This window comes from Excalfactoria chinensis, chromosome 1 (assembly GCF_039878825.1).
Source record: "Excalfactoria chinensis isolate bCotChi1 chromosome 1, bCotChi1.hap2, whole genome shotgun sequence".
NCBI lineage: Eukaryota > Metazoa > Chordata > Aves > Galliformes > Phasianidae > Excalfactoria > Excalfactoria chinensis.
In genome coordinates, this window is record NC_092825.1 from 53,958,265 (window position 1) to 53,984,881 (window position 26,617).

The window sequence follows — 26,617 nt, forward strand, 5'->3', positions numbered from 1 at the left end:
ACCACCACGCCGCTCAGCCTCCCTTGCAGAGCCCAGGCCGAAAAAACCAACCCACCAACCTCTCCAGTTTATTTATTTTTCCAGGAGGAAAACTGCTTTCTGTGTGTGTGTGTGTGTGTGTGTCAGGACAATAGGAAAAAGACAGTGCAGTGGAGCTGCCAGGAAATAGTCAGCCATCTGCCTGCATGGAGAGCAGTTTTTCCTTTCCTTTTGTACCAAAAGGAATGTAGCCGAGAGCCGCCATCCCCATCCGCCTGCGCTACGGAGGAAATCTGAGCGCCTGTTCCCTGCCAGGGAAAGGAAGCAGGGGGAGGGAGCTGGCCCCAGCCCTGTGGTTACTTGGGTCACTGCGCTCCTGGCCAATAAAAGGGGGAAAAGCCAACCCCAAATCCTGGGGGAGAGCAGCTCTTCCTCCTCTGCCCTGCTGCTCTCTGTGCGGCTTGCTGCCCCCGTAAACACTCACTCCTTTCTCACCAGTTGCCTAAGTACCTCTGGAAAACCAAGAAGACATCTGTCTGCACCTTCATGCACTGATACACCTTGAGGACTCTGGCACTCAGCCCACACGTCTGCACAGCTCAGTGCCAGGTTCAGCCAGCAGAACTTGCTGCCACGGAGATGACTGAGATAATGGGGCATGGTCCTGTTGAAGGCGCTCCCAGAAGAACCATTAGTTCAGACACAGTCTGAAGGGCTTCCTCCTGCCCCAGCAGCTCAGCAGAGTGGGAGACTGGCCCTGTGATGCACCTGAGCGTGTCCAAGTGGCAGCTGGGCTGCTGTCTGCACATCCCAGTCCCAAATGGAAACAAGACAGAGATCTGACATAAGAAAAAGGGTTTTGTTTTTTCACCAGGAGGATCATAAAGCATGTGAACAGTACTGCAGCCTCTGCACTATTCTGAAGACCCAACATGAGATACCTACTCTGAACACCCAGCTGAGCCTGCTTTAGCAAGACGGCTGGAACAGAGACCTCCTGCAGTCCCTCCCAGCCTGCACCACCAGATGATCATCTGTCAGCAGTGACAGCAAAACAAAGAATTCACTCTCATTTTCTTCGCAAAACATCAAACAAGCAAAAAAATTGCAAAACTCTCTCCCTTTTGAAACGCTATTACTGAGCACCTTTCACATAGTTAGAGAAAAGCTTGGGTTGGAATGGACCTCAAGGATCAACAAGTTCCAACCCCCCTGCCTCAGGCAGTCGGTTTTTCCAGTAGATTATTTATTGCCTTTCATCTTTTAAAAACTCTCCAACTGATCAGCAAGTGAGCAGTAAAGAAAGTCTGCTACTGCAGGACACAAAACAATGCTATTGCTAACATCCACACTGGCCTCCTTCCTCTGTGGTTCAGCAGTGCCTAATAGACTCCAGCAGTTCAGTGAAAGGTATCAGGGAGTCAGTCCATCAGGAAGTCTGCCCTGGCAAATACTGATGGATGGATGGTGTACATTTTCACTGCGCTATCAGAAAAAGAAAACATTTTCTTCCCAAATTTATCCCACTTTCAGAGAGATCGGGGTTCAAACAAATAGTGAAAATTAGTGAAAGCATCTTCTTGGTTTCCCATGGCAGAAAACCCAGAATCTGGAGATTTCTCAGACGGGTACATTTTGTTCAGCACTCTCCTCAAAGGGATGTGCTAAAGGCAATATGTACTCTAAAAGTCTTTTAATTTCTGCTGTTTACTCTCTTTCACGTGCACCAAACTGTTTGATAGGGGAGCACAAGCAGGGAACCTGGGCACAACTTCCTCCACTGAGCCCTTATCTCATGACTGAAGCGGAGCTTTCCTAATAGAAGCTTCCAACCCAGAGAAAGTGCATCCAAGTTTTGTATTCCAGGGTAACCACAAGGGCATACTCCACCCGAGATGTTTCAGTGTTGTCCTGGATGGGGCCCCAATGCTGTTTATTGTGCACAGGAAAAGCACATTTCTTCAGAGCAGCCAGCACTGAATGCATTTCATAAAGGCATATTTTACAGCACCCAAAACAAAATACCAAGCAGGAGTCTCCTGCAGCCAGACCTTAGCAGAAGCCCCTATCCCTTGTGCAATTTGGTAAATATCATTCTTTTTCATCCTTAGTCATAAACATTTGCTGTTCCAGACCAATGCAAGGTGAAATCAGCCCTGCTCAAGGCACTGATGTGGTCCCAACATGGTGTGGCTTGTACTGCACCCCATCCCCAACATTTCACCTTGTTTCTGCTCCTCACCAACATGCACAGGTCCACAGAATCCCCAGCAAAGCTCCCTCAGCTCAGCCCATTAAGCCTCTACTGGAGGACACAAGTCCTATAGATTTCCCTGTGGCATTAGGAAGTCCAAACATTTCCTGCAGGACAAGAGATGAGGCCTCCCAAAGCAGATAACCAGCACTAGGAGAGAGGTGGCCATCCCAGGGCAATGCCATTAATACCCCAGTGATCCACAGCTTTAGAATCATAGAATCACCAAGGTTGGAAAAGACCTAAAAGATCATCCAGTCCAACTGTTCACCTATTACCAATAGCTCCCACTAAACCGTGTCCCTCAGCACAACATCCAGTCTTTCCTTTCTCTCTGAAGTTCCCATTTTCCTTGCCCCTCCAAAATATAAGCTTTACAAATTCAGCTCGAAGGGCTCAGCCCAGGAAAGCGGCTCTCCCATGAATCTCCCTTCACACTCGCTAGATCAGATACCCTACTAACTGGCCACTTAGGGAGGTATCCCTCTCCAGAACCACCTTCTTTATACAGAGGTGTTGCTTCAGTTATCCATGGCTGAACAACACAGATCTTTCAATAACAGCCAGATTTACTGAAAAGAGAATGGCTGTGGACATTACTGGCAAACTAAGGCCAAACTCAACATTTTAGGGGAAATTCCCCATACGTTTCCTTCAACTAGAAGAGCTTATGCAATGCTATACTTGATTTACTTTTTGGCTGGTATGAAAAATGTTTGGCACTCGAGCAGGCATTCTTCTTCCCATCTCTTCCACATGTAATAATTCAAACATTCATACTGAATAGCGTTTACTTAATAAAAATCTGCCGTCTGCTTCTCTTAGTGGGTTCGTTCCATCTGTACTAAAAAGAAAAACATGGCAGAAGGGAAATTTCAGCAGTAAAACAGGCCAGCAAGAAGGTGTCTTTGCAAAGGGAATATTCGAGGTGCACAGTACTTGAAAATACAGTTCTCATGTATATCTAAGAAATCATGCATACATTTGCTGGGTGAACACATTTCTTATGGTTTCAGATCAACTGAAACTGCTTTTGAGAAGCTGAATGTATAACAGTGCGCCCAGAATGAGAACCAGAGGTTGAAGGAAGTGTTTGGTGCACGCTGAAGGGAGCATACAGAGTTAGGTTCTTGATTTTAAAAGCTCATCTCCCAGCAAAATGTAGCTGGATTCTGAAGGGTTTTAGCTCTCCTTTCAGAATTTGTTTTCCCGGTGACCTCATCCAGATACATCCTGCTGGGCTTCATCAGCCTATCACCAAGTCCTGCTGACACACTGAAGCGACTGCTGAAGAAAACTTGCATTATACAATCTTCTGCTTAATTCTGCATTCAACTATTTCATGGGTAATAGGACCAGAACCTCCCCTATTGCAAAACACTGTTCACAAATTAAAAAAGAATGAGTTACATGTGCAAGAGCAACAGCACGACAGCTGAACTACTTAAGCCCTACAGCAAAAAAAGAACGGGTTGGTGACGAACTGTTTCCAGCCCCTTTTTGAAGATGTCTTTTTTCTTTCTATTTCTTAATTAAGGTAGTCCAAGATCAGGCTCGACTGCTCCAGAAAGTATCTTTACATGGAATCTGAAGTTCATATAAAACAACCAACAACCTGAGTTGGGGGCTGAACAGCGTGTGAATTAGCAGAGGGTTTGGGACCATCAGCACGTTTGGTGCAAAGCACAGAAGGCCAACCGTATCCTGGGTTGCATCAAGACAAGTGTGACCAGCAGGTCAAAAGAAAAACTGGAAGACGGCAAATTTAAACTAGATATTAGGAAGAAATTCTTTACTATGAGGGTGGTGAGACACTGGCACAGGTTGACTGGAGAGGCTGTAGAGACACCCTCCCTGGAGGCATTCAAAGCCAGGATGGATGGGGCTTTTAGCAACCTGGTCTAGAGGGAGGTGTCCTTGCCTATAGCAGGGGGTTGGAACAACATGATCTTAAAGGGGTTTGGGACTTGTTGATCCTTGAGGTCCCTTCCAACCCAAACCATTCTATGATTCTATGAAGCACAGAAAAGCTGGGATTTGTGCTCCTGTGGTGATGGCCCCTTGGAGCTGAAGTGCTTCACCGCTCCTGCAGGGCAGTCCTTTGTTCAGACAATGCTTCCAGATTCCTTTGGATGAGAAGAATAGTTTTGCCCCCAGCAGGCAAGCATTACGCAAATGGCACACTAAACAATATATAGACCAGAATATATTTACCAGTAACCTTGTCAAATCTTGAGTGTTTTACAAAATGTGAGGCTTTTAGAGGCAGCCTTGTTTTTCCCTGAAACACGCCCAAACGTGCCTCTCTCTAATGGGGAGATTTAGGAATTTAATAGGGGAAACCTTTGTTTCCCACCGGTCATCCTACCAGGAAGGTTTCCTGCTGCACAAACATGAGGACGCCGACAGGACAAGCTTTAGCACAGAAGAAGTGGCGGTGTCTTCCACCAACACAAGTACAGGATTGTTTTATGTGAGAGGTGACACCAAGGCAAGTCTTCAACTTGGTGTCACTCAAAGAAATCTCAGGGAAAAGAAAAATCTGATGAAAAAAACCAACCCAAAACAACAACAACAAAAAAGCCAACAACAGCGTGTGTTGATTTCCCAATAGGAAACTTTTCTCCAAGTTTGACATAGCTGAAAAAGGGCTGCCAGCAAGATCGGGGTTTCTTACATCATCTGGAAAATGTTCAATGCCTTACACATCTCTTTTCAGGATGCCTGTAGAACTGGGCCACAAATTGCTACGCACACAGCCCAACATGTCAAGGCAGGGAAAAACAGATTCTCGGTTACAGCTCGCTGATCCCAAGCTCACTGAATTCATGGAGAAGATCCCACTGACTTCAGCAGACAGTGAAAGATATCTCAGCTCCGGTTTTGGTCGGATGCTAATTTCTGAAGAGCCCCTACGAGCTCTGGATGATCCGAGGCTCAACTCTTACCTACAAGGAAACACGCAGCTTATGCTCACAGCATGTTTGGCAGCTGAAATACCAAGTCCTGTGTGCGGAATACAGATCTATCTTCAGGGGGGCTTGGTGTTTTTAAAGAAAAAGCTCCAACTGTCTGAGAAGTCTTTGGGAATTCTTTCCTTTTCAATTTAGGAAGGTGTTGTACGGCTGACACTACCAACAGAACTCGTATTTATGAAGTGCCCTCGCGCTGCCCTGAGAAATTCGCCGTTTCCTTCCACGAACATTGGCGCTCTCTATCATGTGAACATAATCCCCCAGGACAGGAGAAGCAGGCCTCTTCCCCGCTCTCCTCTGCAAACAGATGTGTGCATGTTCCCAGCTCTGTAAGTCACGGCTCCCTTTGGCAAGGAACGCCGGCAGCTGCACATCTGCAGAGGGGAAGAGTTTGCAGCAGAAAATACAGAGGGGGACCTGATCCTCCCCCCTCCGCCTGCAAAGCAAGCTCAGCGCTTGTTCCTCTCCAGATGACACCCTGATGGGTTGATTTAATCATTTGCAGATGCGTGCCTATTCGCAGGGCTAGCAAAATACCAGGGCGGTGAAAGCATCTCACCTGAACTGCTCGCAGGACTGTGCCTCGTCAGCAAGAGCTTGGCAAGGAGTCTCACAGGATATGAAGAGGAAAGTGCTGTTCAAGGATATCGCTGATATAAAATGATCCAACAGAATACAACTGTGTGTGCGAGACCACTTGTGATGAGGGAAACACCTAGGCAGGTGTTTAATTTTAAGTGTATGCTCAAAGCCCACCATCTTCAATTAGACGTGAGGCTGTGCTGCACACAGTCCTGCTCTGACTCCCCACGAGGAAACAATGCACTGCGCTGGAAACCAAAGGGCTGTGCTGGAAGGATGGAAGCTTGCACACAGACCTACCCGGCCTCCTAAATGACCTAACAAATGGGGGGCATTCTACAGAACATTTAAATGTGGAAGGATCACAGAAACACTTTGCCACCTTTATTCCTAAAGGGAAAAGCAGTTAAAACCCAGAGTACCTAGCTATTTAAAACAATTCTGGCTACAAACAGCAGTAAATCCCGTGTGCTCTGAAAGCCTTTCCAATAGGTTGCCAGCCCCCAGGAGGGACTCTGCTGAGTGCTTCCCCAAGGTTTTCCACCATGCAGTCTTCTACAGACACCAAACCAAGACAAAATCTGAACCAGATCAGCACCTCAAACACCAGATTGTTCAGCAAACCCAATTACACACTGTGATGCCTAATGAGGATAGCCGGGGATGGCTGCATCTGTGCACAGAGCCTATCTTACTACCACCTCCAAGCCAGATTGATAGCTTCTGCGGCAAGAAACAAACCTCCATCAGCATTAGTGATACTGACTTACAAAGGAGCCCAGACCTGCTTCATTTAAGGATGGCATGGTTAAAAAGAAAGCAGTGCCCCTCCGACTGCCCATGCAGTAGTATCTGCCTTACTGCTGCCCTAGCTGGAATTCACAGATCCCACTTCAGGCACTGCAGAGCCAAACAACACCTAATGTAGTTGCTCAGCATCCTTCCTTTTGCCTTCTACTCTCATCTTCTGTCACACATCCAGGAATGACCTGTGCCCACATCCACGTGTCAGCAATGCACAAAGAAGCCAGGGGCTGCTCTTTATGTAGGTCGCTGCCTTTATTTCAGCCCCTCTGCTCCTGGGCCCCACTGCCTCTCGCCCCTCCCAGCTCCCTCTCTGCTCACGAGGACAGAGTTTCCATCCTGGCTGTGGGCCAGCATACGTACAGGCAAAGGCAGCGTGCAGGAAAAGCCATCTTCTGCTCCCTTTTGGTGCATGAACACTGCCCGTCCCCAGCCCAGAAGGACCCTGCTGCAATACAGAGGGCCTGGGGATCTGCCCTGGTACCAGCTAAGCCCAGCGCATGACCCGGGAGTTACTCGTGGGATGGCAGACATGGACATATCTCTTCCAAGTTGCACCTTCAGTCCTATGTCTACAGATACAGGGTGCCTTGACCCAGTTAGCTGGTGAAACATGTAAAGGTTGGGCTAGATCGTCAGTAGGACTGGCCTAAGGGACTTCTAGTACTGACTTATTTAACAAAGTGATGGTGCCTTTCAGCGCCACACCAACAACAAAGACCTTGAAATGGCCCAGATCCAAGATCAACCATGGCCTCTGCTGAAGCCAACACTGCAAAAGCGCAGCCTGAAGCCAAGAACCTGCAGCTCAGTCATGCAGTATGACCACGGAGACAGAGAATGAAGGCAGTCCTGCTTGGCCTTCACTAAGTCCTAGGCTGAATCCACCAAGAATTACATTCATATTCACACATTTCAGCCTTTCCTTTTATTTCCAGCAGTTGGTAAAGCTGTTTAGAGGTGAAAAACAGAAATCCTGCCAGTCCAATAAGCACGCTATTGTCTTTTCCACCGTACTTCACAGCAACAATGGAGAGAACACTGTCCTTTTCCGGTCCTGTCTGAGTAAAACAAAGCCCAGATGCAATGTTATTTGAGCCCTGCCTAGATAAAGCCAGGCTCATTCATTTACTTTCAGAGCTCAAGTCCAACAAGGAATTTCCTCTTAGCTACATCCCACTCGCTTCTTCCCTGTGGAGTCTTCTCAGCCCTTAAGGAGCTGCTATGCAAGTTAATTAAAAGTCTTATTTCAGCATTTCCTTCGCTGTAGAGGCCTCTTCCAGCCAGCTCTTGGGATCCTGCCAACAGACATATCAGCCAGTAGTACTTAAATCCTTCCACTAAAAAATGCTTCCCTAAAGAGCTTATAGCCCAGTTCTGGATGCCTAAGAGAGCTGATCATCAAAAGCAAAGAGCTTCTACAAGAGCTTACGAGTGGTTCTTCTCCATTCTCGTGGACTTAAGTGCACTAAAGAGCCTTTTCTCTCCTTGGCTTGGCCCTCACTTAGAAAGGAGCAGGAAATAATGTCAAGTGGTAGAAGAGAGAATGAACTGCTTTGGATGAAACGTTTACGGAGGACCCAACGAACAGGACCCTTACCCAGCACTTCCAAAACACCCAACATCCACCCATGCTTAACACTGGCTCTCAATGGAGAATACGTTAAACTAGGGGCAAAGAGTTGCATTTGCCTCCGTGTTCCCAGAGCGCAGAGCATAACAGAGGTTTAATTACAATCCAGATAAATTGGTTGTTATGGCCAATATTCAGAGTAACTCATCACAAAGCTTCCTCTGAGTTGAAGTTTAGATCACCCCTGAACACCACACACGCAGCCTTGTAGCCAATATGGTCTTTATCATCTCCTTGTCACAAAGAAATCTTCCAACATAAAAACACCAGGCATGAGAGAAAGAGAAGCACACTGTGAGCGCTTGACAAGGGATCTAAATGCCCTTCTTGTTTTTGGAGAACAACGAGCATCACGTGGTTCCCTCTGCAGACAAAATGTCCTCAAAGATTTCCCAAGGCATGGAGCTGGGGACACCATGGAAAGGAGCACTTTGGGACACGGAACTTGTGCTTGTCTGCAAGGAGGATAGTGCATGGGGTGCAGGGCTGACCAGTGGGACAGGGGACGTGCCAGTGGCTTGCCCAGCCTCCTGCACACAACCTTCTAGCCCAAAGGCAGAGAGCTCTCCCAGCTGAGCTATAAATCCTTAGCCTGCTTTAACATCCCGGGTTGCTCCAATGCCCCTTGTTTTCAGTGCATTCTCTTCAAACCCACAAAGAGGCACTGGGACATCTTGTTGCCGTCCTCTCAGTTCCATCCTTACATTTTTCAGCTCCGTCCAAGCCTACCCCAAGGTGGTAAGTATTCCATCCCACATGCCGAAGCAGTTTGGATTACTTCAAAAACAAAAACAGCCCAAACCCACAAACACTACGCTGATGACAACCCAGAACGCAGCGCAAGGGTCGAAGAAATGCATTCTTCCTCTGGCAGGATGCAGCGATGACTCCATTCTGGCGGTTCAAAAATGGAGCCAACAAGCTTTATAGGACTTTGGTACCACAAATCAAGAAACGAGCGTTTGATAAGGACGCAACCAACAAAGAAAACAGCTTTTTAATCCACCGGTGTTTTCCCTACAACATCTGTATAGCCTGAGCAAAAGCCCCATGGAAATCCCTCTGCTCCTTTCCACCACTCCGACGCACTCTGTGCAGGAGATGCTTGCTGTTGCCCCTTGTCCAGAGAAAGGGTGCCAGCAAACGCCTCTGGGTCAGGAACAGGGTCTGTACAGCCTGCTGACATGGCCAGGAAATAAACCGTGCCCTACTAAAACACCGGTGCATGATGAAGCACACCATGGTTATGACCCAGTCCTGCGGGGCTCACACACAGCCCAGGGCACCTCAAGGCCCCACTGCTCCCCAACAGCCCCATGTCCACCAGAGACCACCAGGAGCAGCACCTCCACACACAGCCCAGCTGCACCTTGTCCAGTGGACGTTCCAGTCCACTTCTCACCCCCAAGCCCACAGCAGCAGACGGTTCCTAACTGTACAGTCTGCCCGCCTGCCCCCAGGCTCCATGCCTTCCCCATCAGCACCGCTGCCCCATGCCCAGCGGGAAGGCGCTTCTCTCCTGAGATGTTCTCATGGATCCCAAGCGGGATAAAGGCATCACTGGTGCGGATATTCCCCTCAAACGAGAGCAAAGCAAGAGAAAGGCGGGCTGTCCGGAGAGCAGAGCGGAACACAAAGCCAAGGGGATGGAGGGAAGCGGGACTTCTCTCATACTACGGAAGGTTTGGCCACTTATCAGAGCAGGTTTCCCCCAAAGCCCAGCGAGCTCCCGCTCCTCACTTCCCCACCCTCGCTCGCTAAGATGGTGGAGGTCTTTGGCTCGGCCCTCCGGCTCCTGCACCTCCTGCGAACCACCGAGGGAAGAAGAGGCATTTCGAGGGAAGAAGAGGCATTTCGGGGGACGAAAGGAAAAAGAAAACCACAAAAACGCGAAACGCTCGATGTCCCGCGCTGGCAGCGGCAACATCTCGCTCGCAGCCCGGGGCCGCCCCCCAACCCCCTACCTTCCTCGGCGGCGGCGGGGGGCCGTGCTCCGGCATGGCGGCGTTGCCCGGCGCCGTGCTGGCGGCCTGCGGACGCGCGGCTGGAGGCTCCCCGCCCGCCCCGCCATGCAGCGCCGCGCCGCTGCCGCTGTCCCCGCCGCCGGCACCAGCCCCGAGCCCGGCCCCGGCCGCCCGCCCTCCGCCGCGAGCACCGCCCCGCACCGCCCCCGCCGCGCCAACCGCGACGGGCAGAGAGCGGGCTGAGGAGTGAGGAGTGTGTCACGGGGCGTCCTGGGTTGGAAGGGAATCGCTTAGGGAGAAAGGACAAACAGACTAAGAAGAGCTGAGGCGCACTGGGTAGTCTTCTGATTGCGAACAGAAGTATCCAAAGGAAAAGAAAGGAATGGAAAGTCCCTACTTGATGCCAAAGTGGCACCAGAAAAGAGGCTGGCCCCATCCACTTGACTCCCACCCGCTGGATATTTATAAGCATTGGGAAGGTCCCCCCTCAGCCTTCCCTTCTCCAGGCTGAACAGCCCCCATGCTCTCAGCCATCACTCCTAACGGAGATGCTCCAGGCCGCTCACTGTGCCGTTGGTCTCTCTGGATGATCGCTGCACACCACTGCACTCTGTGACTCCATCAGTTCACCTGCACAGGGCTGTCAGCTCCCTGCCGGCACGCAGGTGTGTTTGCACACATCTGTGCTACTCACTAAAGTGAGGGAAAAAAGCCGGCTTGGAAAGCACACACATTTTTCCTACGGGGTTTTAGTTCTGAGGGTACATTAAAAACAGCAGAGAGGGATTTGTTCCCTGTGTAGGTGTGCAGTTAGTGACATACAGCCATGCTGGGTTGTGTGTTGGCAACCTTGCTGGCAGCAGGAGCTGGGACTAGGGGGTGTCTGAGATCCCTTCTGACACAAGCAGGGTTTGGCCTCTTCTCCCAGGTCACAGCAACAGGATGAGAGGTAATGGCCTCAAGTTGCACCAGAGGAGGTTCAGGTTGGGTATTAGGAAACATTTCTTCTGGGAAGGCGTGTTGCTGTGCTGGCACAGGCTGCCCATGGAGGTGGTGCAGTCACCGTCCCCGGAGGTGTTTCGGAGCCGTGTGGATGTGGCACCGAGTGCTGTGGGGACATGGTGGGCTGGTGTTGGACTGGGTGCACTTCGCGGTCTTTTCCAACACTGTGATTCTAGGTCTCTGTAACTCAGCTCTACAGGACAACCGCATCCATCCCAGCAGCACTATTCCTGTCTGCCGTTACTGGATTTTCTGCTTCTGTCCTTCCCCGGGCCCGGTACCCCGGCGCTACCCGGTCGGGCCGGGAGACGCAGCAGGGCGGGAAGCGGCGCTGTCCCTGGCCGTGCCTTTAAGGGGCGGTCGCTCACAGCCGTCCTGCAGCGATTGGTCGGCCCTGCCCGCAATCCCCGCCCCGCGCGGCCGTAGTCAGCGGTGGGGCGATGGTGGCGGGCTGTGCCGCGCGGTTGCTCCCCCTGCCCCGCTTGGGCCGGACCGCCGGGGCAAGGGGGCCGCTGCCCGGGTGGGCGGTAGCGGGGCGTGGCGGGCTGCGGGCCGGGCGCTGGGCCGCCGTGGCCTTGGCGGTGCCCGCTGCGGCCGGGCGGCGGGACGGGCCGGGGCGTTGGCGGGCGGCCGCCCGGCCGGCGTGGGCTGAGGAGCGCGGCCCGGAGCGGCCGGCCCGGGGGTTGCTGAGGCAGCTGGGTTTGGTGCTGCGGCTGGGTCTGCGGGCTTGCGGGCTGCTGCTGCGCTTCGGGCCCCTGCTTCTGCTGTACCCGCTGAGCCGCCTGCGGCCCGGCCTGGCCGCCATGTGGTTGCGGCTGCTGCGGAGAGCTGCCGAGGCCGCCGGGCCCACCTGCATCAAGCTGGGCCAGTGGGCCAGCACCCGCAGGGACCTCTTCTCCGAGGCCTTCTGCGATGAGTTTTCAAAGCTGCACGTCGAGGTGAGCCCACACCCTTGGGGTCACACCGATGAGCTCTTGAGGAAGGCCTTTGGTGAGGACTGGAGGAGCATCCTTACCTTTCCCAGCCAGGAGCCGGTCGGCTCAGGCTGCGTGGCCCAGGTGTATAAAGCCTATGCCGATCTGACCGCTATTGCTGCCCCCCCGGCCGAGGGGCTGGCATGGAGCTCGGAGTTACAGTCTGCCTTTGAGGCGTGGGAGGTGTCAGGCCTCAGGGGCCTCTTCAGGTGGCTGAGAAGGAAGAGTGAAGGGATGTGGGAAGAGAGGAGCGGGGCTGAGCTGAGCCCCATCAGCTGCTCCCTGAGAAATCCTGTGAGTGGAACACCCCGCGTGGAGCAGATGGCCACACCGCTCCTGAATGCAAATCCATCAGCAGCCAGACCCCTCACACCTGTAGCTGTTAAAGTAAGTCACACATCTTACTGGCAGACCTGTAAAAACATAGAGTGTGCAGGACAAGACAGGGAAGATTGTGGTTCCAATGGAGAAGAGTTGAAAGTGGAGTGATGCTCACTTCCCTCCATACGTTGTTTTGGTGCTCTGGTTCCAGCCAGCTGCAACCCAGGCAGCAGCGGCCCCAGCTCTTCTCAGCACCAGTACACACCATTTAACATGGCACCCAGATACCAGAAATTGCCAGGGCCTGATATATATTAAAAGAATGAAGATAAGTTGTTTCACCTTTCAGAAAATGAGACCCATTCTTTCCTCGTATGGAGAAACCTGGAACAGATACGTTCTTTCCAGCAAAGCTTCTTTAAAGAAGTGTTGGAGCTGTTCCAAATACTGGTCTGTACGACATGGCAGGAAGGGCACAGAAGAATGGAAGCAAGGGAAAATGGCTAAGGGTGAAATTGCAGGCTCTGGGACACAGATTTTTCCATTTGAAAATTAGGAAGTGTTTCTTCACAGCTTAATCCACGGCAAAATAAGAATTATTCTGAGGACTGTCTTGTGAAGCCTTGTTAGCTCCCAGCTTTATAGGGTAGGTTCTGTTTGTTTCAAATAGGTTGTTTTAGCTGATAGAAATCGACTGTTGTTTTTACAGCGTTCTGGGAGTTGACCTTGCCACCATTTCTTCTTGTGCAGGTCCTGCACCCAGGGCTAGTCCACCAAGTCCAGATGGATCTGTTCCTCATGAAGTTGGGGAGCCACATCATTGGACTTCTCCCTGGATTCAAGTGGCTCAGTTTGACAGAGATTGTGGAAGAATTTGAGAAACTTATGCTTCAGCAGGTGTGTGCAATGCCAAGCACTGAAATAAAACTCTTCTTGCTATTGACTGGCTTTAACTCCATCCATTCTATTACTTCTCATAGTATATTATTTTGTATGTGTTACATTCAATTTCTTCCTGCTATAGCTGCCCATCCGTCTGTTAATTGAGGCTAGGGCTGCAGTTCTTCTAGCCTGCCTTCCTGCCTCGCTATTTGGACAGTAATCTTCGGTTCAGGATCCTTCTCACTGTTGAAAATAAGGCAGTCCTGGTCTTTTCTGAGACACTATGCCTGTAGTATTTCTGGGGTATTTTTGAGGTGCTGGGTTGTGGGCCACTCATTCCTCAGTGTGTTACTCTGCTCTCCCATCAGGGAGGCTATAAGCTTATAAGAAGCATCGCTCTATTTTATTTGAATTCTGGCTTTCTGACCACGTTTGTTGGTATCGTATATTGCACTGTACAGGCATATCCTAATAAAAGGTCCCAAAGATCTAATTGTATCTAACTCCCAACCTGCTTTTCCTTTTTCTCCTTTGAGATTGACTTGCACTACGAAGCCAGAAATCTGGAGCGCTTCCGTCAGAACTTCCTAGATGTCAATTTTGTGAAGTTCCCAACTCCTGTTCGCCCTTTGGTGACAGCGGATGTCCTCGTGGAAACATTCGAGGTAAGAACTGCACAGTCTGGGAGCAGTGGTAGCAGAGAGAAGGCCCTTGGAGGAGCTTGCTAAAGATGCATCTTTTGAGAAGGAGCAGTCACAGGCAGGAGTGCTCTTCTTTGCTTAAAGAGATTGGTGTCTTTCTGCAGTGTCTCTTCTGCTCTCCTTGTAAACAGTGCGTCCCAAAAGACAGGTGGCAGACAGCTTCATACAGAAGTAAACACTTGGCTGAAACCAAGCAGACCAGCAGTGTGTGCAGCCACCATGTACTTGCCCGTGCTTTGCAAACCAACATCATGCTCCAGCTCTCCTCTGGTGTGGGTCAAAGCACAGAGTTCAGCAACCCAGCACTATCTGATGCTTGCCTCACTTTCCTTGGGGATGTTTGAGCCATGGACCAAAGCTACTTTCAGCCTTAGTTTTTGTGCATGCAATCCTGGCAAGGGTGTCTCAGCCCCGGGCTGTGTTGCATGTTTTTTCTAAAGAACAAATCCTTCATGTTCTCATGTTGACCATCTCATGAGGTACAGTCCCAATGAGCCGGTTCTTTCTAGGCTATTGCTTATCTCTCAGCACCGAAGTAAAGGTGTGATTGCACGTGAGACTCAGGTTGGATCTGATTCCAGCTCTATTTTTTTTCTTTTTCAGGAGAGTGAGCCGATTTCACACTACCTGCACACAGAGGTTGCCACAGAGCTGAGGCAGAGACTCGCAAAGATGGGCATGGACATGCTCCTAAAGATGGTAGGCACTTGACAGAGGCTGGGAGTGAAGGTTATTTTCCTGCAGAATCTTTTCTATTGGGGTAATAAGACCCTTTGGCTAAGGAGAGAACTGGTTTGCTCCCCCATCTTCTCCCCATGGACTCAGGACACATCTGTTCCTTTTGGAGCCAGCCCATGGATGTCAGGTATTGTGACAACCCAGGACTTGGGCTGCCAGGTGCACTGTGCAGCTCCTGAACTGACAGAGGGAGGGTCCGTGCTTCACATGCAATGAAAGACATGACCTGAGTAGAGCCTGGAATACATACACCACTTCTGCAGGCTTTGATGTGGAGCACCTTTAGCTGCAGAAGGGATCTGCTTGCACATGGTAGGGTCCCACTGTGAAATGTGATCAGAGCATTGCTTAGCAAACCCACTGATCTATTTAATGTATGGTCACAGATTGCCCAAGTGCTGTAAAGTGTCACATAATTATTAGATACTGTGCTCTCTGCAAAGGCTGCAAATCACAGGGAAAATAGAAAGATTATTCATTTATTCACTCCTACCCCAAAATTACGTTTTTATAAGGAAGAACTAAATACAAAGTAAAGAAAAAACCTGGCCAGATATAGCTTTAATTCAGCTTCTGGCTGTCCAGTTCTTTCGTGGCCAAGACAATAAAAAACGATCTGGAAAGGCTTGCTGAGAGTTGAACTAATTTGCTTGTGAGGAGCCATGAGAACTAGCAGGGAAGAGCTGCAAACAGCCTCAGTGCTGAGCAAGTGAACAGTGAGTGTCAGGTAGGATCCAGGTAGTTGCAGTGTTGTGCTAAGGCAACAGGGAGGCTTGCAGCTATAACTTCACATAGTGTTGTAGCCTCAGATAGCTTTTTACCATTCAGTTACCAGAGCAGTGGTAGAACTACAATAGATTATGCTAATGTTAGATTTAATTTTCCTTTTCAATATGGCTGCAATGTATGGATGTGCCCCGGTGGTGCAGTGGTATAAGGTGCTGCTTGCAACACCGGAGGCCCGGGGTTCGAATCCCCCTTGTGGTGCAAGTGGTACAAGTGCTGCTCTGCACACAGAGGGCTCGAATCCTGGGAGTTGGACTTGGTGATCTCTAAGGTCCCTTCCAACTCGCACGATACTGTGATACTGTGTGTGATACTGTGATGTGCTGGAGTAGACAAATGTAGCCATGCGCTAAACCCCATAGCAGTGAATGGCAAAGTAACTGTGTTACTTGTTGGCAAGGCTCACCACCCTACACTGAGTGCAGGGCTTATTGCTGGAGAGAACTACCTGCTGGAACTTCTTGCTGTTCTGCCTTCTCTCTCTCAGATGGGCAGGATTGCTTCATGCAGCTCTGCTGACACTCCTAGGGTGGTAGCACCCACCCTCTTTCAACACAGTTGATCTTTGCCAGAAGTCATTTGCTGCTTTGTTGCAAATGTTGCACATGAACAACAACGGGGAACAACATGCTGTCTGTCTGGGGCTTGGTATGGGAGGTCTGGTTGGAATCAACTGCTCTAAGAACTTGCTCATCTTCTAGGTCTTTGTTGACAACTTTGTCCATGCTGACCTGCACCCTGGGAACATCCTGGTGCAAGGCACAGCCTGTGTCAGCACCAGCTACAAAGAGCAGACTGCCATCGTGGATCTGTGTGACACGCTCGTCGTGGAAGTGCAGCCACCCCTCAGACAGCTCTGCCTGGTGCTGCTGGATGCAGGGATCGTGGCGGAGCTGCAGAGTGCTGACATGCAGAACTTCAGAGCAGTTTTCACTGCTGTGGTCCAGGGCCAGGTGAGGCCTCTGTCACGGTGTTAGATCATTGAGGTTGGGGAATGGAGACAGCTGGAGAGCCTGGCGGCCAAACTGTAGCTCTCTTTCTGTTTTCCTTTACAGTCCTCCCCAGGGAAGCAGAGCACACTTGCTAGCTTGGAAAGCCTACCAGACAGAGATAAGATGCACACCTAAAGCAACAGGCTACTGCAATGGAGCGAGTTCAGTTGCCCAGGAGACTGAATGGGTTTGACAGAAAGCAGCCACTGCCCCTTCTTGGTTTAGAGTGCTTCTGGTGCCACTTATGGCTGCTTGGGGAATCATTTGAGTTTTGTGATGCCTCCTATAGCTGGAGGAGGATCAACAGGCTCCACTTGATTGGGCAGCCAGTAGCAGACCCTATCCACAAGGCTCCCTTTGTTGTCTCTGACTCTCACCCATAACTTTTGAGTCACTTGTGGCCATTCTTCAGGGACAGCTCTTCACACTCTGTTCCTTCCTTGATAAAGAGAACAATGCCTCCTCCCTTCCTTATTCTGTAGGGACAGGTGAAGAACTTGTAGCCCTCAATAGCCACACTCCAGTCATGGGAATCATCCACCAGGTTTCAGTGTCAACAACTACATCATGACATTCTAGTAGCATGATGGCTTCCAGCTGCTCCTGTTTGTTTCCCAAGCCGTGTGCATCAGTTTAGGGGCACTTTAGCTGGGCAGCTGGTTATGTTGCCTTCTTGGAGGCTAACTCCTTAATTCCCTTGAATTATTTCCCCTGAGTTTCCCTGTTGCCTCTTCCTACTGTCTCAGCGGTCCCTGGCTTGTTAAGATTTCAGTTGTGCTGCAGTGTTGCCAGTACATCGCAGGGCAGCAGGTTGAAGTACTAGCACTGTTTCCATCTAACTTAGCTATCCTGTCCCATGCTTTATTGTGGGCAGGCTCACTGTCAACCCCATTCTCCCTTCAAACCTAGTTTAACACCCTGCAAATGAGCCCAGCTAACTTTCCCCCATAAACTGTCTTCCATCTTTGAGAGAGGTGAAACTCAACTGTTTCCTGCAAGCCTGGTGCTATCTAAGGCATCCCATTGTCAAAATACACCTAGTTTTGGTGGTGGCACCAGCCACGAAGCCAGGTTTTGTGGATTGGATGATAACCCTGTACTTAGTGGGCAAAAATCACCTATTAGACCTAACCTCTGTAGCCCACAGAGTGCTTGCCCTCCCTGCTCACCCTGCCTGTGTGAACTGCCGTGCAAACTGCCACACCATGCCTTGTTTGTCCATCCTGGTCACTGTGCTCTTGGTTACTTGCACACCTTAAGGGCTGCCTTTGTACATGGGGGGGGATTCCACCCCACCTGTGCTGTCAGAGCAGCTCCCTGTAGACCCACTGGTAACAGTGATCTAGTTCTGCTGATTCTTCTTTTTCACTTGTTTCACAGGGGGAGAAAGTGGCAGAACTGATTCTTCATCATGCTCGGGCCAACCAATGCCAGGATATCGAGCGATTCAAAGCTGAAATGGCAGAACTAGTGACCAAAGTTCGAAGGAACACTATTGCCCTGGGAAAGGCAAGTCCACAAACCATGTCCCACCCTCATGTAGCTTCACTTTAGTGCAGCTTGGCTTTTGAAGTGGTCCAGGTGGAAAGGCCAGCTGTCCAGCTGTGATCCCATCAGCAGCATGCACTACTTGGAGCTTTTAGTGTCTCAGATGAAGTAAAGTCTAAAATCTTTTCTTAATTCCCTCTAACTAAAAATGAAACTGTGTGTGTTTAGATTTGATCTTTAGATCTCTAACGTCTGCCATTCCTCTTTGAGGAGTCACTAAAGCTGATGTTACAGCTTGTATCCTTTTAGTAAAGGCCAGCCTGGCACTTCATAGAATACAGTACAGAGGTATTGAGGAAACTAATGCCTACCATGTACTGCTATGAGATGTTTTCAGCCTTGCTGGGCTGGCAAGTAAACAGAACCATGGGTCAGAAGTGACCTCCTCATCCTCAGCAGGGTGGGAAGGATCACACCTTTTTGGGCCATCCTCAGCCCAGTAGTTTTGTCCCACCACTAAGAGTAAAGGCTAACAAACACTTTGAATCCTACCTGTCCTGCATATGGCTCACAGGTACTCCATTAACTTCTCCTTTTGTATTCCAGCTTCAGGTGGCAAATCTCCTCTCCAGTGTCTTTAAATTACTGATGACGCATAAGGTGAGGAGCTGTCAGAGTCTGCTTTCAGTAGCTGGAAGTTCATCGGGGAGGGAGAAGTACTGGGATTGCAAGGGGCTGACAAGGAGGGGGCCTGTGACTATTATTTCTTAGTGCCCTGGTGTACCTTTGATGCAGTGGTAGCACCGGGCTGGGAACTGTTTGTGTACAGGCAGAGCAGGGGGCTGTTTCCTCTGTGGTATGTAGAGCTCTTTTGTGGCCCTTCAGAAGGTGAGCTGCCCCTTACCCAACTGCATGTGTTCAAGTAGGTTGGATACTGCCATGGCTTAAAACCACATTAGCAGTAGCGAGTAATCTTAACCTTCTGCTGCTCTAGTATAGAAAATTACGTGGGAATGAGAAATAAACCTTTGGGTTGTCTTAGGCTGCTTCCCCTGAAACTGTGTTCTTATTTTCAGACCTGCTGAAGCTCTCCCCTGCTTCTCCCCAAGTTAGCCAGAGCTCATACCTCTGTTAAATGAGCTCAGCAGCTCTGCTGTCTCTTGTGTTTCTAGGTGAAGCTCGAGAGCAATTTTGCTTCCATCATCTTTGCCATCATGGTTCTGGAAGGTCTCGGTCGTTCGCTGGACCCTGAACTGGATATTCTAGAGGCAGCTAAACCGCTGCTCATCAGAACTGCAGCTTCTGTCCTGGAATAGACTCTTGTGGCTGCTGCCCTCTCATGGTGCAGGGTTACCTCTGGTGCCTGTGAGCTGACGGGAGGAAGCTGAAGGTGAGAACAGTTCCAGATGTCACAGGGAAGTGCCACGTGGTGGTAACCCTCCATACCCTGCCTTGAGTCCTGTCAGCAGAGCACCAGGCGTGGGATCTTAGTGAGGTCTGTTTCAGAAGCATTCCTTTTCTGGGAAGATTTTGCACAGATGGAGAGTTCCGACTCTTACAATTATGCGGTTCTATGAGCTAATATGCTCTGGTAGTTTTTAACTGACGTATCATGTAGTCTGTGTGTAAAAGATCACTGCAGGCTGATGAGGAAACCAGTCTTAATTGTCTGAAAGCCTTCAATAAGATGTCCAGTAATCCAATTTGTTTGGAAATGAATTGGGTTAAACACTAATTTGCTGACCGATCCGTCAATATAGTATAAGGAATGACGTTCTGATGCCACCTAAGCAAGTAATTCAGGCTGATAAAGCCAGAAGCCTTTTTGTCCTTTGTACTTCTACTTTTATTGCAGAAGTACCCTGAGTTTCTGCATGGAACGGTTCTGTTCTTGGTCATTTGGGATGATAAAAACAGACCAGTGTGTGTGTGTGTATATTATATATATATATATATATATATATATATATATATATATACACACACACGTTAAATGATATGTATGGCAGAAAAACGAATTCCATAATAAAAACAACTTTGGGGAGTACTTGTACTGGTCTCAGTTTTTGTTGAAGCTTATAACAGGCTCAACAAGGCTTTCTTCTCCTTGCTGTGCTGCCCTTCCCTGCCTCCCAGCCCTCACCCAGTGCAACTCACAGCCTTATCTCACATGCAGAGGTGTGGCTTTTCTCCTTGGGCACTTTGCAAAACAAGGAGTCCAAACGTCTTCCTAAAGAATAGAAAACACTGAATGTTTAAATCAAATAATTAAAGCCAACAAATGAGCTACATTGTACGGCTTTTACGGTCCGTTATTTTAATGAAACTCTTAATGCTGTTTTATGGCCTTATTTTTATGGTAAGGAACAGTCTATGAATGATTGGAAATATTGTCGTGCTAAATGTATTTCCAGATGTGCTGCATGTGAAATTGCAGCCACACACAGCACTGTGCAGCTGCCTGTTCTCAGCTGGTGAAGCAATGAAGAGAAAGCGCGTATGCAGATCATCTGTTTAACGGCGATTATAAAGCGATGATTAATGAGACATAAATGAAGCCTGAAAAATTAATTCAGGATCCTGCTCAGTGTGTTTCGTGCGCTTCGATGGTGAAATGCTCCATCTCCAAATGTTGGAGGATAAAAAGCAGCAGCAGAGTTTAATGGTAGCTTTCAAACTTTAGGCTCGAGTCTAAGCAGGCTGAGACTCAAAACTAAGCGTGGTATCACCCTAAACGGTGCATGATTTTGTGTTAATAGCTTTTCTTCATTAAAAAACAAAAGCAGAGCAAGCGACCTCTGAACTTCACATTGAAGAACATCTCCATGTGCTGCCAGCACGCCATCACCCAGCAGTGTGTGCCTCACTGCGTGTGTGTACCCAGCTGGTGCCACGCTCAGGCACAGCACTGCAGCACGTGCAGCCTGGGCTCAGTCCCCATCTGTTACGCAGCTCCTAGGCACAACCACCCACATCTGCACCAACAAATCAGCCAACTTTATCCCAAGCTGAAATAGAGCTTAGACCAAATGATTCAAGACCTTAATTTAAAATCACAACAAAACCTCAAAGCCTTCACCTTGTAGATACGTTCATCTTTGCTTCCTGTTGTGCTTTTTAAAACATAAACCTCAGGATGCTTCGTGCTTATTATGGATCCTAAAGTAACAAATACTCCTTTTAGCTATGAAAACCTTAGGATAGTTTGTAACCACCAGAAGGCGTGTTACCTGGTTCCAAATGGACACAATGACACCACATGCCTCACTATCCCTGGACTCAGGTGGTAACTCTGTTTTACCCTTCAGTGGGAATAGGGAAACCTCTGTAGTGCTGCTGGCTACCCTGGTTTCTTACACTATTTGTTCACTCGCCTTTCAATTTACCATTGTGTAGCATCCCCCTCACTTCTCTGTGGTGTAGCCTGCTGATTCTGATCACGTGCCCTACCTGCATGGATACGCCGGTCTTTCTGACATAAGATTTCCAGCTTTTGGAGACAAGCAGGCAAAACCAAAAAGATAATAGTGCAATAGAAGCCTGTGCCCACCACTGGGTTTGGTGATTCTCCAAAGACAGGTATTTCAGAACATAAACATTCTTCTCACCATAACGCCTAGAAATGGTGTCTTCTCTCTCTCTCTCTCACTCTCTCTCACACACACACACACACACACATACACACACACAAATCCTTTTTACATTTAGGTTCTCTCTAAGTCACTCTTGGGAAGTGGCTGACATTGCCTGAAGAATACTGACAGTGGCAGGACCTACACTCACCTGCAGCCCAAGCTGGATGGTTCCAAGCTGCTTTACCAGGTTTTTGGGAGCAGTGCTCATGTTACTGGACTCCTGTCCTGCCTCCTACAGCAGTTCTGGACCTACAGCAGTTGCTGGAGGTAGCCCAACTTCATCCTATGTATGGACTTCTACCCTACGGTTCTCTGCAAATCACATGCAACGGGACACTTGCAAGTGTCAGTTGTAATAATGGAAATAGCAGTGGACAGTTTATGCTGTATTTCAGCACGTCCATTTTCATTGCCACACTTTTGTTCCAGCCAGGTGTTCTCCAAGTTCTTCTTCCCCGTATGTCATGTAACGCTAACATTGCAACCTAAGTCACAAGACAGCACTTCATGGCTTTACTTCCTATCTAATGTTGTCCTTGACCTTTAAGAAACGTGCTCTCCTGGTCCTGTTCTGGAACAAACACAGCAGGGCAAAAAGTGCCCAGAATTTAGCAGTGGAAGTCTCTGCACACTTGTATTTAATTCCCCTGCGAGCTGCTATAGCAGGACATAATCCGTATCTGTGGCTTCTACCACCTGAGAGATTCATTCCCAGGGAGCTCCTTCTGACCTTCATTCATGTTTTTCACTTAGTAAATCGTATGGCCTGTGATCTTGCTCCAGTAATTCCTTTCTCTGTCATTTGTGTCTTGAAAGCAGTTACAACCTGAAATCCCACTGCCAACTTCCAGCTCTTTTGTATTGTTCCTCTACTCTGTACTTTTCCATGTCACTGCCATCAGTCCTAGACTACAGAACTAAACACTACAGATGCTGACTGTGGGCTCCTACACAGCTGGCCCACTCTGCAGTTTCTACCACTACTACTCTAGTAGCAATGCTCGGAGCATCAGCAGATTCTGTTCTCTGAGGTACTGCTGGAGGTCACAGAGTCTTTGGTCTTCTTTTTGCATCTTCTCATGTAAATGGTCTCTGTTCTGGAACACTTTCCTTTTGGCAGCCTGGCGCTGCTTTTGTTGCCTATCCTGGTCCTCTGAGTCTTGTGTCAGCATCGTCTGCCGTGACTGCATTCTGCTCCTCAACAAATCCTGCGTTAAAAAAATGACAATTGCAATTGTGCAGCCAGCTTTAAGTCTGAATTTCATCCACTGTTATCACTGGAATAAGCTAGAAATGGCAGAACTGATTCATTTATTAATTTATATTTCTCGTGACTTAAGGGGTCAGCAAGTTTGTGGATGACATCAAGCTGAGTGGTCAGCTGATACTCCAGAGGGACGTGGATGGGCTCAGGAGGCAGGCTGGTGTGCACCCTCATAAAGTTCAACAAGTCCAAGTGCAAGGTGCTGCGCCTGCGTCAGGGCAATCCCAAACATCAGTAGAAACTGAAGGCTGAACAGACCGAACAGATTGCCAGCAGCCCTAAAGGGAACTTGGAATAAAAAACCGGACATGAGCCAGCAGTGCCTGATTGCAGCCTGGAAAGCCAAATGTGTCCTGGGCTGCATCAAAAGATGGGTGGCAACAGGGCGACGGAGGCAACTGTCCCTATCTACACTGCCCTCATGAGGCCCGATCTACAGCGCTGCATCCAGGCCTGGGGACAGTGGCACAGGCTGCACAGAGAAGTCGTGGATTCCTCATCTTTAGAAGTATTCAAGGGAAAGTTGGATGGTGCTTTGAGCAACCTGACCTAGTAAGAGATGGCTCTGCCATGGCAGCAAGTTATCAAGATGATTTTTAAAGGTCCTTTCCAACCGAAACCATTGTAGGATTCTATAACGATTCTTTGTATGCAGAAAGACACAGATTAAATTCCTATCTTTAATCTTTATGCGTGTTAAAGAAATAATAATTTTCATGCATATGTCTCCAAACGATACATTTATACCGGATATGCAGGAGAGAAAGATAAATACTCTAGATGGTGCTACTGCTGGAAATACAGTACGGTTAAAAGTTCCTTGAAATTCCCCTTACCAGCCTTTCTTTTTCTTGTTCAAAGCTCCTTTCATTGAGTTCTGCAAGAAGATTCTCTCTCTGCAGTCGCTGTGTACGTAGGAGCTGCAGCCTGTGACTTAACTTTCTGTTCTCCTCCTCTGACAAGGAGGACTCCTTCTTGCTCCTCTCTGACTGAGCAGCTTGCAGCAGTGCCATGTGTTGTATAGCTCTGTTGTTGTCCTCCAGCTGTTTCTCCAACCCTTGCAATGTTCTCTGATACAATCGCTGCCTGTTTACAAAACAAAATGTCTCAGAAAATAAAAGCAACTAAGCAAAAAGCGCATAAGATGTTAAGCAGACATTCTGGCCAGTAGAGAGAAGTGATTGTTCCCCTCCTTCTTCTCTGCCTTGGTGAGACCCCATCTGGAGCACTGCGTTGAGGCCTGGGGCCCCAGCACAAGAAGGACATGGAACTTCTGGAGCAGGCCCAGAGGAGGGCCATGAAGGCATTCAGAGGGCTGAAGCATCTCTTATGGAGAAAGTTTGAAGGAACTGGGCTTGTTCAGACTGGAGAAGAGAAGGGTCTGGGGAGACCTCATTGCAGCCTTCCAGTACATGAAGGGAGATTATAAGCAGGAAGGGGACCAATTTTTTTTTATATGTCTGATAACGACAGGACAAAGGGGAATGCCTTGAACTAAAAGAGAGGAGATTCAGCTTAGATGGTTGGAAAGAATTTTTACTTAGTGGTGAGGCACTGGCACAGCTGCCCAGAGAAGCTGTGGTGCCCCATCCCTGGAGATGCACAGGGCCAGGTTGGATGGGGCTGCGGGCAGCCGGAGCTGGTGGGTGCAGCCCTGCCCATGGCAGAGGGTCGGACCTAGATAAGCTTTAAAGTTCTCTCCAACCTAAACTATTCTATGATTCAGATAACTCCAGGACTCTTAGTTAGGTTATGAAGGTTAAACTTGTATCCCAAACAGAGGCAGCAAACCCTACAAATGGGCTGGCGCCTGATGTTGTCAGCTAACTGCAGTCACATTCACATGAATGCATAACCTGGGACTCATGTGTGTTCTTGGCCCTGAAGACCAGCAGTGAAGGAAACAGACCAGGGACAGGGCTGTAGGGAAAACCCAGGCAGCTGGGTGGCTTTATGTATTACTATTGGTGGTGCCAGCAACAAAAGAGATGGAAAGAAATAGACCATGGGGACAAGGACCTGCTAAGTGTAAGTGGACCATAGGATAGGGAAGGCAAAAGGACTCTAGCTCTGAGGATGAGATTGAAGGGGATTTGCCCTCAAGCTAATGCTACAGCTGGTTTTCACCTACTCACTCATACACCAAGCACCAATTGATTCCCATTAATGAATCCCCATGAGCACTCTGCAGAGACTAGCATAGCATGTGATGTTCAGAGACTGAATGAGAATGCAAGGCAGTGGGCGCTGTCAACCACTTGATATTGACTTCCAAAAAAACACCTGGCTCTGGTTTATTACCTCTGGTTGTTCCTGCGCAGCTGACGTCGGACAGCATCTGCCTCTTGCTGCTGCTGCCTCTTCAACTGCCTCTCCTCCTCCTGGCGCCTTTTGTGCTCAATCTTGGCCTTGCTGAGGTCCATCTCTTTCCACCTCTCCTGAGATGCACTGTTATGCACAGATTGCTAAGACAAAAAGATATATAACAGATTCCTTATCAGATATACTGTTAGAAAGAGAAATATCTGCCTCCCTCAGAGTAAACACAAATCTTCCTGCAGCTCTAACTACCTGTTGCCTAAGATTTCTGCCTATAGTCAAGAAGTCTTGCTGTTTTCTTCAGTAGTAGCTGCATTTCAGTGCTGAGCAATGTTCCTGATTTGCCTTTTGAAATACACTGTGTTGCGTGAAGGAGCACTTGCAAGGCTTCTCTTCACAGACAGAATATGATATTTAGTTCTGTTATCCTTATAATGCCCTACATGACATAAACAGCAAGGAAACCACTAAAACTCAGACATATTCTAGTTTACATTTCTATGTGTAATACTATAATGTGATGAAAAGTACAGCAGTAGTAGCAGAGTGGGCAGGGATCTCCAGCAAGATCCCCTTGCCTCCACTGCCAGCCCTTACATGAGGTCTGTGAAGGGGTAGATCCTGGTTCCACCTCTGCTGGTCACTGAGGTGCACTGCACACACCTGAGCTGCTCTGGGTTGGCCCTGCCTTCCGCCAGGTGCTCAGTCACTGTCTCAGGCCACGACTCAGCATTTCTGCCATGCCATGGCTGTTAAAAGCTAAGGTAAAGTTCACACAAAACACTTGCTCTCTCAAATGCATTCTCCCTTCTACTCCCAGCAGCAATTGGCACATTCCTGCCATTTGCGACTCTTCTGCAAACAGAATGTCTCCCTCCAGTTCTTTCTGGAGAACATCTCTAATACCATGAGCTGGGAAACGTTACAAGACCTTCGAATCACATCCACTGCCTCCCTGTTATTAATGTCCCCACCAGTCTCATTATTTAGGAAAGGCTTTCAGAAATGCTGAGCACAAACAGAAGTGCCCAGTTTCCGTACACCACTGAATCCTGAGTGGAAACCGTTCCCTTCCACATAATGCACAGACATTATTCTACACGTGCATGTTTTTTGTTGCAGCAAAAACCTTTGGGAAAGAGATCAAATGGGAGTATAATCTCACCTGACATAGACAAATCACCCAGTCCTAATAGCTAAAAACTACTGGACCGAATACTTACTGAAATGCTTTTGTCTTTTAGAAGATTTAGGTTTGTGAATCTTCCAGCTCGTACACTGGAGGTACTGCGTGGTCTCTGTACGTGCAGGGCTGATTCGATGG

General features: G+C 48.8%; 2 protein-coding genes across 3 annotated transcripts in view; one reads left to right on the top strand and one right to left on the bottom strand.

The window, feature by feature from the left end:
- Positions 1-10,327, bottom strand: part of DENND2A (DENN domain containing 2A) — a 55,334-nt gene extending 45,007 nt beyond the window's left edge. For both annotated transcript variants that reach the window (XM_072345740.1, XM_072345745.1), the window contains exon 1: positions 10,192-10,327. In XM_072345740.1, coding sequence (XP_072201841.1) covers positions 10,192-10,298 — 107 coding nt within the window. In that variant the 5' untranslated portion in view covers positions 10,299-10,327. The remainder of the gene's footprint in view (positions 1-10,191) is intronic.
- Positions 10,328-11,598: 1,271 nt separating this feature from the next.
- Positions 11,599-20,121, top strand: ADCK2 (aarF domain containing kinase 2). The gene is made up of 8 exons (XM_072341965.1): positions 11,599-12,554; positions 13,239-13,385; positions 13,907-14,035; positions 14,675-14,770; positions 16,297-16,548; positions 17,968-18,096; positions 18,682-18,735; positions 19,248-20,121. The coding sequence occupies exons 1-8, from the start codon at positions 11,634-11,636 to the stop codon at positions 19,389-19,391; spliced, it is 1,872 nt and encodes a 623-aa protein (XP_072198066.1). The 5' UTR covers positions 11,599-11,633; the 3' UTR covers positions 19,392-20,121.
- The last annotated feature ends 6,496 nt before the right edge of the window (positions 20,122-26,617 follow it).

Bases quoted from the DNA above. Each gene is read 5' to 3' on its own strand.
- ADCK2 (XM_072341965.1), top strand. From the start codon at position 11,634: ATGGTGGCGGGCTGTGCCGCGCGGTTGCTCCCCCTGCCCCGCTTGGGC. The intron at 12,555-13,238 runs GTAAGTCACACA...CTTCTTGTGCAG, and splicing joins TCACACCTGTAGCTGTTAAA to GTCCTGCACCCAGGGCTAGT. The intron at 18,736-19,247 runs GTGAGGAGCTGT...TTGTGTTTCTAG, and splicing joins AATTACTGATGACGCATAAG to GTGAAGCTCGAGAGCAATTT.